This window comes from Pocillopora verrucosa, chromosome 8 (assembly GCF_036669915.1).
Source record: "Pocillopora verrucosa isolate sample1 chromosome 8, ASM3666991v2, whole genome shotgun sequence".
NCBI lineage: Eukaryota > Metazoa > Cnidaria > Anthozoa > Scleractinia > Pocilloporidae > Pocillopora > Pocillopora verrucosa.
This window is the reverse complement of record NC_089319.1, coordinates 425,378-435,464: the sequence shown is the minus strand read 5'-3', so window position 1 is coordinate 435,464 and position 10,087 is coordinate 425,378. Positions and strand designations below refer to the sequence as shown.

General features: G+C 35.7%; 2 protein-coding genes across 2 annotated transcripts; both read right to left on the bottom strand.

The window, feature by feature from the left end:
* Positions 1 to 384: 384 nt before the first annotated feature.
* Positions 385 to 2,320, bottom strand: LOC136283086 (uncharacterized). The gene is made up of 2 exons (XM_066171303.1): positions 2,181 to 2,320; positions 385 to 1,694 (listed from the first exon to the last, which is right to left on the bottom strand). Exons 1-2 carry the CDS (start codon positions 2,194 to 2,196, stop codon positions 1,219 to 1,221), a joined length of 492 nt encoding a protein of 163 aa, XP_066027400.1. The 5' UTR covers positions 2,197 to 2,320; the 3' UTR covers positions 385 to 1,218.
* Positions 2,321 to 2,404: 84 nt separating this feature from the next.
* On the bottom strand, positions 2,405 to 10,080 carry LOC131785844 (uncharacterized). Its single transcript, XM_059102800.2, has 18 exons — positions 10,051 to 10,080; positions 9,765 to 9,807; positions 9,560 to 9,615; positions 8,917 to 9,183; positions 8,714 to 8,831; positions 8,470 to 8,577; positions 7,764 to 7,840; positions 7,481 to 7,596; positions 7,106 to 7,244; positions 6,623 to 6,726; positions 6,329 to 6,417; positions 6,192 to 6,228; positions 5,964 to 5,998; positions 5,317 to 5,399; positions 4,893 to 4,974; positions 4,514 to 4,557; positions 3,903 to 4,012; positions 2,405 to 3,432 (listed from the first exon to the last, which is right to left on the bottom strand). The coding sequence occupies exons 1-18, from the start codon at positions 10,063 to 10,065 to the stop codon at positions 3,333 to 3,335; spliced, it is 1,623 nt and encodes a 540-aa protein (XP_058958783.2). The 5' UTR covers positions 10,066 to 10,080; the 3' UTR covers positions 2,405 to 3,332.
* Positions 10,081 to 10,087: the final 7 nt, after the last annotated feature.

Here is a 10,087-nt window from a genome sequence, read left to right as displayed (position 1 = left end):
ATCACTCTTAGGGGTCAAAGGGTTAAAAGTAAAAAAAAAACTCTCCTTTTCGGTGAAATATCAAACTCAGCCTCCTCATTTCGAACAACGAAAAATTATTTTCGTATTTTTTTGGAAAATCCACCCACCATTGCGGGATATTTAATGTATGGTTTCCATTTGCAGTCGAACAAAAAAATAAACGAACGAAATTTATTCGCGAGACAGTTTTGTCCGTGGAATATTTAACTGACAGAGAGATTCCTTATTGCCAGAGTTCAGTCCCGTAAAAAGTTTGCTTGGGTGTTCAAATGATTTCCCATGCATTTGGGAATAAGCACGATTAACAATTGTATCCCATACGAACAAAATGGCGAATTGTAGTATTCGAAAAATTGAGGACTGTTTATTTACTCTGAATTGCACGAGAAACTATTTCATCACTGGTTATAAATGTACATTGTTATTTTAGTTTTTATTTATTTCAATGTTTTTCACTAACGATCAATTTTAAATCCATACTTTTCGCACTGTGTGGAATAAGTCGACGAACTCTCGGCCAATAAGCAGGCAGAAACTCTTGCACGTGTATTGCAACAAATTGTTACAGTAAACAATTAACAGGTACATGCGGGGTGAGGAATATTCGCCAAAATTCGAAATTTTAGCAATAAATGAGAATCATGCAATCAAATCTGAAGTTGTTGAAATACAGTCGCGATATTTCAGATCTTGAGTTCATGAATTCAAAGTCGAGTGCTTGAAAAGTTTCTAAATATGATTAATTCCAGCTGTTTTGAGTTTGTTCAAGTTTTACAATTGATTATGAAAAATGTTCTCTTTGGTTGAAACAAATAACGTGAAAAGGTGAAAATGGAAGAAACCTGTTATCCGCCTGAGAAGTTCGATAGTTCAAATGTAACAAATTTTAATGCTGAAAATCTGAAGGAAACAAAATGGAGGAAAGAAAAATATCGTTATAATTGAAACTGCTAAAATGACAGGTTGTGAAACAGCAGTCATTCTATAGACAGTATAATGATTCATTCAGTTTAAGGCCTATTCCCTGATCAGCCTGATCTTATTTACAACTTCTAGACTGACTGAGACAGCTTTCAAATGAAGTATTATTATTTGGCCAGCTATGACAGCACCAGCCAATCGCTGGCAGTATTCCTCTAAATTCGTAAAATTGCAGCAATTAGTTGAGTTGTTCTCCAATTTTTTCTTCTGAGAAAATCATTTCTCGTAAACAGATGTAGTAGCCGACAACCCATCTGAAAAGTCTTCCTCTGTAATTTCCATTCTGTAGACCCACGCAAAAATCTCAGATATAACATTTTCCTCAGAATCAGCAGAAATATCGGATTCTCTGGGTAGATATTTATCGTGGTTTCCATTGCCAAAAAATTTAATTTCGTCCAGCTCATCCCTCGCTGAAGCAAAAGGCATCAAAATTTCTGATGGGAAGTTTCGTGTGATTTCTGTGACGTAAATCGGCTGCAACACTTCTCGTGCAGATGGAAGGCACAGTTCTTGATCGCTTCTCAAATGCTTGTCAGCTCTGGTCAGAAAATTCTTTCCTGGTAAAAATCGCTTGAAGTTCGTTTTGCATCTGAGCCGTGAGAAACAAAATGTTCCGTTATCGCATCTTCTCGACTTGAAATTCTTACACATCATCGCGAGAAGCAGCTTGTGAAAGATTTTTACAAGTCCTGTGATGAAGGAAACAAGAAATAATTATACACTTTAGAGTCAGCTTGTAACAGCTGTGTCAGTCGGCGGTAGTTATACTATAGGGAAATGATTGGCCGAGAAATGACATTTGTTATTGGGTTTCAAATTCAATATTCTATTTTAAAACCTGAGTCACAATTGTTTTTGGAATGGAGACATTTGAAAAGTTCTGGTATCTCATACGCATCTACCGCAGAAATATAAAAAGCCCTACATACATCAACATCAACAAAAAGCCGAAGTGACATCCGCACATTTTTACAGCAACTGACATATCAGTGATTAAGGATTAAAAGCTCTCGCTGCTTCTTCTCGCACTGACATACAAAGGTGAAGAAACAAACCACTTTCAAGCTACGAAGTAAACAAAGTTGTAATAAAACTACGTGGAAACTACGAGTTAAAAACTACGAGTTGGAAACTGTGAGTTTGTGACTATGAAACTATGAGTTAAGAATACTAACCTGCTGCACGAGCCATTCCTTCAACGAAAGTTCAAAGAGTTCTTAATTGGAGACAAAATATTTTAGCTTAACCGAGAGAATATTTTCGGTCTATACGCTACAATAATCTCTCACTTTTGTTGGAGTAACTCTATCTTTTGAAATCACTGTCACAGCGAACAGAGGAAATTCACATCCTTTCGCATTTATTCAAAGTAGACTTTGTCAAACACGTATGTAAAATGTTTCTCCGAATGATTTAATATCAGATGCCACAATGAAATTTGGCAGCCAATGAATATGAGAAAGTGCTTATCCTTCGCCCTCAAATTATTGACCACAAACCTCAACGAGTTTTAACGTCCTCAGATCTCAACCATTTGACGTCATTTCGACTGAGTCGTGCATTAGGAAAAATAGCTGACAAAATTATAAATTGTGCCGACATATATCATTCTTAAAAGAAATAGGTCAAATATTTTTCACCTATGGGCATCGGGAAAGCAAACTGACATTAAAAAAAACCCTCCGTAAAACCTCCCTATACAATTAATCCAGAAGCTCAGAGAATGTTCAATTACCTCCCAACTACGTGCAGTGTGAAAGCTATGTTTTTAGCATAAATTCCGAGACGTTGTTTCATAAACAATTTATGAAAACACAATTGGAGTTAAGATTATTAAAACTCGTTTACAACAGAAGTTTACTTTGACTGCCCGGAGTTTTAAAACAAAACTTTTGAAATGTTAATAGAATTTTCCCAGCTGGTTCACTGAAATTAAACATGCTAAAAGTTCCTGTAAAACCTATCAGTGGCTTTAAGGTAAAGGCAGCTTATACACATAAAAAGTTTTAGTTCCACCACATTCCCGCTGCAGTACTGGTTTGGTAAAGTTCTCTCATGTTGATAAAATGTTGAAGGATATCCTGAATTTCTCACTCGGCGGCGTCTGATTCAAACCCGTGTTATTTTCTCTCCTTGAATTGATTGCAAATGAATCACTGACTCGAAGGAATCAGTATTCATGGTGAATGCTTGTACATTAACAGCCTTCTGAGCTGAGCTGACTGACGAATATTTTTGCAGTATTGTCAACAGTTCACTTGGTCATTGTTCAACAAGCTCCTAAAAGGCTTTTTGCTTCACGGCTATCGATTGTGAAAGTAACACCGCTACGTAATTTTTAGAAAGCACAGTCCATTCTTTGTCTGGCTCACAACTTCTTTCAATCCAGCTCTGTTGGCTTTATCTTCTTTTGTCTTTGACTGAAGCCTGGAATTCAAATTGTAGTGAAAATTAGGCATTGCTTCCTTAGATTATGTATTCTATCGTGTTTACGTGTTTAACGCAGCCCTACCCCTCCCCAAAAAAGAGTCTCACTGAGAAGGCTGAGTCTTATCCGATCAGAGAAGATCTGGAGCACCAAGAAAATTTTCTAAAACTACCAGGTCATCAAATACTTCAAATGCCTAACAACTTTGCGTTATAAATTGTGGGCTCAGTAAGGATTCAGAGGGGAGTTTGCTCATGCGTGTTCCACAGCTTTGCTATTACGTGCCACAGACTTTCCAGTACGTGACAATGGGGAAAACAAATAGTGATTACAATGGTCTTGGTATTCCTGAGATTGCTGTTTCTTAACTTGAAGCTAAGATTGCCAACTGATGTGGGACCAAATTCTCGGAACATGAATTACGGAAAACATGGAATGGTAAGTGAGAGGAATATGACTGTACACGAACCTTATCACGGGCGATAAATCACTGCAACCAAACACCACTAATAATAAACAGTCACTCGGCACAGCATCGTGGATTTGCTGGATACTTGAATCCACGGAATGAAGTACGTCCTATTAAGAGTAAAGATACATGATTACTTTACCATTTGAAGTATGTACGCTTTACATTGATGGTACATGTGTGAGCAGTGAAAAACGTAGACCCGACCAGTTGGTTAAACAGATGGAGACGATAACATGTACACCCTTACTTGACATTGTGTATGTTTTGCCAGAGGCACAAAATAAAAAAAAAATTGGCTAAACCTACAGCCAGAGCTACAGAGATATGTTTGACCTCCTTTTATTTGAATTTAACATAGTTACCGTGAATTACGATAAGATACGATTTTGCAATCTTCTGTGCGCACTTACGTTTAAGCATGGTCGACACTTAAGTCTAATATTTGATTGGAAGATCTACACTTTTTTTTGTAATTTGCGTTGAGGACTTCAATCTATGGAGCTTATATTTGTTACATTATTTTATTGTGTTTTTTTAGGCATGGGATCGTTGTAAGAGTTCAGCTATCAAAAATGAATTTTATTTTGGAGTGCACTTTCGTCTCCTACCTTGAAAGTTCTTTGCTGATTTTCATTATTGCTTGACTGTTCCTCTGCAAACAGAAGATTAAGCATAGGCTCATTATCATACGATAAGTATGCAAAAAATGCGAAAATTACCATAACAGATAGTACATAGGACTCTAATCGCATTCTAATCAGACGAGAAGAGAGCAAAAGTCTCCGAAAGCGCACAGAAGGTAGAAAAGCATCATGAGAGCGAAGAGAGTTTCAGTTCAAGGAAGTGGTATTTTAATTTGTACAACGCATTAATCAAATTAAAAGGTTCTCCTTGCTTTTCTCGTCATCCAGTAAACGAATTATCTGATTGGCCCCTTAGTGATGCATTATCAGACAAGGATAAGCCGCTGAATCAAATTCCGCTTACCTTTGAAAAACATCTCAGCTTCATGAAGATGAGTCCAGACGATATCGGAGGACTCCATTAATTTAACCGCGCCAGAAACTACCTGGAAGAAGTGAATGTCAATATCTTATAATATAGTAAAGGAAGAATTCTTTGTAATCATGACTACTGGACTGTTTGCTTTTAATCGCCAGATCAGGTGTAGTTTTGGGGAAACCTTTCGCTTACTATTGTATATTGTGAGTCTCAACATCCCAGAATAACACATGTTCTGTCAAAGCTGACAATGTAAAAGTATGGAAGACAACCTCACGATTTGATTCTCGGGGCTGCGGCAATTTCTGTGCCGAAGCATTTTCTGATTATGTGAAAAAACAGCCTCAACAATATCAAAGCCTCACACACATTTAAATCTGTAATCTCTAGACCGTCGCATAAGTCCCACCTCTTCATCTGAAGTGCAAGTTACTGCATGTGTTGCACCTTTGCCAAACTTTTTTACTACTCCGGGAAAATCTAGGATGGATCCTACAACATGACAAAACAGACAGCTCAACACTTCTCTTTGGTTTATGTGTAAAAAGTTTTAAGAGAGAGACGATAGTTCCCTAAATGTAATTCTGTAAAGGTGCTGTTAAAAAATCAACCTTTATTTAGTTATTTCATTTGACTGAGATCATTATCAACCTCACGTCCAAAAGAGCATCTTTATTAGGGAAAAAGTGGTGGCCTCCATTATGTAATAGCACCACTGAGCCATATGGCTATAATGATGCAGGAGGGGGGAGAGGGGGAGGGGGTAATACTCTTGAAGTTATCAATATCATGCAAGGAATGGGATCAACAATCATTCAATTTCTGTTTAAAATCAACTGGACGAATAAAAGTGACATGAAGGAATTTTTTTTTACTTTGAAAGATCTCAAAGAGAGTTGTTGTAAACGGGAAAACTTTTAGTACCCTGCTAACTCCTCTGGTAGTACTAAAAAGTAAAAGTTTCCAAGAAACTTGGTAATCAAAAAGTGTTAATAGATCATAATATTGTGGTGAAAATGTGGCAAGGTTCACCAGTACAGTAGAAAACTCAGCTACCTCTTTTCCTACTACGTTCAATTTGCTTGAAAAATCTGATTAGAGAAGCAAATCATGGTTAAAAACATATGCAATGATTTATTTGATGTTGAATATCAAACTTTTAATTTTAATATAAAAAGAGTCAATAGCAAAAACAAGAGGGCTAATGTCTTCAATTGTAAATGCCTTTGCAAAGTCCTCTAAACTGTGCTGCAGGTAAATTTCGAGACAACATGTACTTCATACCCTTCCTTTCCTGACAAGGTTTTTCCAAAGTTAGGACCTGAAAAAGGAAAGAGCAGAGAAAATAACAAAGATTTAATGACAGAAAAAGATAATAAACTGATGACAACCAACAAGTTGGTAAAAATTGAAATGCTGACCATTTTTAATTTTAAGCTGAACTAATTCCATGCAGGTTCTTGCATCTTCTATTGAACAATGACCACTTTCTCCATTCTGAATATCCTTCCTTCAGAAAAAAAAGAACTTAACTAAAATTAACTGCTATGAATGTATATGTAACTTTTTTTTTAAATTTAATACTGTAGATAAAGTTTTCAATCCTGTCTCATATAAATTTATTGCCAAATTAACAGATTAGTTGTTAACCAAAAAAGTCCATCCTGCAATCAGTGGTGAGTGAATGAGCTGTGAGAAATATTTGAAAAACCTACTTTAAATGCTGACGAGCAAGATTCCGTAATGATGATTTAAACAAAGGTACTCCTTGACAGTCTCCATAAAGGAGAGAAGTATCAATCACTCTTGTGTGATAGAGCTGAAAATCAAATAGGTAAATGAACAAAGAGATCTGGAATGTGCAAAGTACCATGTTATACCATACAGATATAAGGTGTAATATTTGAGGACAAACTGCTGGAGGAGGTGGCAAAATGGTTCTCCTTCAGAGGGTGAACTCACAAGGGTGGTGGGGGGCAAAATTGCATCAGGGCAAAACATCCCTGAACCATGAATAAAATAAGATAACAAAGAAGGAAATTCAATAACAAGTAAATCACAAACAAAACAGAATCTTATCAAGAAATATTTGAACCATACTATATTATGACATGATTAAACTGGTTCTTAAAAAGAGAAAAAAGTGCGTTGCATGCACTTCCATTACAGACTGAAATAAATGTCAAATTATTGCCAACCTTAAGGGCTCTGAGGTCAAACTCTAGTGAATGCCCTAAAAGAATGGCATCTGCTGGTAGAATATCTACCAAATGTTTCTGAACATCAGTTAACGTTGTAGTTACATTCTCCAGCATTTCTGCAGTGATTCCACTAAACCTACACAAAAAAAAGTATCACAACAGGGTGGAAACCTTTATAATTGAAATTGATGTGAAAAACTAAGTTAACAAATAAAATTTGGGAAATACTGATTCAAGAGTAGTTGCTGCATTTCTCTTATAAGCCAAGTTCAAGGTCCATAATGTAAGTTAAAAACTGCCCAAACTATTTATCATGATCACACACATAGTTTAAGGTAAATTTGCCCCTGAAAATTTGTTTCTGTCACTTACTCTGTTTTGTAGTCCACTATTGGCCTGGGTGGTTTTACAAGTGTGTCATAAACCACCCTACATGATTCATCAACCAATGATATTCTTGTGAGTTCCTTTCCAAGTGATGACTTACACTAGTAAACACATGAATGACAACAAATCAATCAATGTGGCCATTAAAACTGAGGTAAGTTTTTATTGATTAATAGAACTGACTACCAATCCCACTTTACATGGAAGAACAATTAATTCTTATCTATAATTCTTGAATAATTGATATGATTTTGTGAACATACAGTACCATTTCACAATCGATTGCAAACATTGGTGACTCTGGAGATTTCTTAGACTTCTTAAATGGTTTAGTTGAAATAAACCCTAAAAACAAGGAAACTAGTGTTAATGAAACTGCAGACCGACCTAATTTTTTTTCTGCATACTAATACATGATATTGCCTTTACTTGCAAACTTGCAACCCTCATCTCCTCCCCTCCCATATTCTATATCAGATTTTTATTCCATATCCTGGTGCCCTGTGGACCAGTTGCTATGGTGACCTTGATGACACTTATTTTACATGTAAGGAGAAATTCTCTCTCATAGGAATGATAGGGTTAAAATTACAAATATCAATTACCTGTTATCATTAGTATACGTAATCATATGGTTTCTTGTGCAATTTTTAGCGCAATAAGCATGAGTAAATTTTTTCAAAGACTAACAAAATTGCACAAGCCAGTAGGACGAGTGCAATTTGTGGTCTTTGAAAAAATTTACAAGTGCCTATTTATATTTTCACATCAGTTCTTTAAGGCGCAAAAAAGTTCAAAGTCCGGCTAAACAGTTCAAGGAATTGTTAAGTCTGTTTTGTTACTTCTTTGCACTGAGTTAACCCTCTTCTGCATGAATTATCTGAAAACTGCATTTATCTTAAACTAATCAGAATTGAGTAATTTTTTTCATGTATCTTATTAATATCTAGATTATATGCATTTATCACCAATACCATCATTTTCTGTTTCCCCATTCTTGTCACTGACAGCACTTGGCAGTGGAAAGTTATTTTCATGCATCTCCTCCAGAGTTAATTTGTAATCCTCTCTACCAAATTTAGCTGAATAAGATTTCAAATTACAGGTGGATCAATTATAATCACTGATCTATACATCAAAATCATAACAAAAATATATTGAGGAAAATCATCACATCTGAAACAGATTAACATGTACATCATTTGGTTAAACACTCACTCTTTTCCAGCCTTTTCCTCAATTTCTTTAACTCTTTCTTTGGCATATCAACAAAAAGTAAGCTCTCATGAGGAAGTTTGACACTAAAGTCTGTTCCTGATGCTTTGGTGTTTAAGCCCTGAAAAAGGAAATAAAATCAAAGCAAAATTGGTTGAAACCACTTAACATTTAATTGTCTCAACACACCAGATAAAAAATCTTACCAACTCAAAGAAGCTGCTACATTTGGGAAAACAATCTTTATTTTCAATAAATTCCTTTGCTCCCACACCACTGACAAGAATGATGATGACTTTGTGGACTTTATCAGCACCTTCTATCTGACACCAGGACTGACAAGACTGGCATCTGGGATCAACATCTCGTAGGGATGCAAAGAAAATCAGATCTGCTAATTTTGAGATCTTAATTCTTTCTTTGGTGTTTTTTCCAACCCTGAACAACTGATGTGCATGAGGGATAATCTTTGGCTAAAGGATGATAATAAAATTCATAGAATCACAAATAGCTAATTTCACACACCTTTCAAATAACTAGTTTTAATTACAGTTAACCCTTCAACCCCTTAAAGTGACTAGCATCTAATTTCTCCTTACAATACCACCTCAATTCACACATTAAGGTCACCAGAATGAAGGCTCTTGATTTTTAAACAAATTCTCCTTGCCATTACCTTAGGAAATGTATAGAAAACAGCATGTAAAATATGCATACTGATGTTAAGGTGTAACACATTAAATAGTCTCTCTCTTTTGTGAGTAGGACTGTTTGAATATCTAGTCATCAATAAAAATCTCTGTTCTCTAGTAAAAAATCTGCTGAAGTCCTTCTGCTTTTTTCACTCACCTTCTGCACTTCCTTCTCACTCTTCTCCTTACTTTTTTTTCTCTTCTTTACTGGTTCTGTCACAGGAAAAAAAATTGATAACAACGAAATTTATGTTCTGGATCAATTTGCCTGCATAACCAGAAACGATTGTGATACAGTGTTTCGTGAATAATACATGTATAGAAAAAGAAAAAGACTATGTGTAACTAAGGTGTTTATTTACCAGAAACTGATTTTGGCCGTTTTCTTTTCCTTGATTTTTTAGCCTACAAAATAGAGATATCGAGTGAATAACTGCTGCATAAGGATGAGTATACAGCTGTACATAGCTGTACATGAAGGAAACACGCGTGTTTCCCTTCTGCAATTGCATTTTAAGTAAAGGTGGGATAAAACGGTGACAAGTAAATTTTATGGAAATAATTCGATTAGATAATTTTCAAAGAAAAATTGCTTCTTATTGAGGTATTAAAGCAGAGTTTTAGAACCACCTTATACACACGACCTACCGGCTTGTCGTCCATGTTGGACTTTAACCTGCGAAGA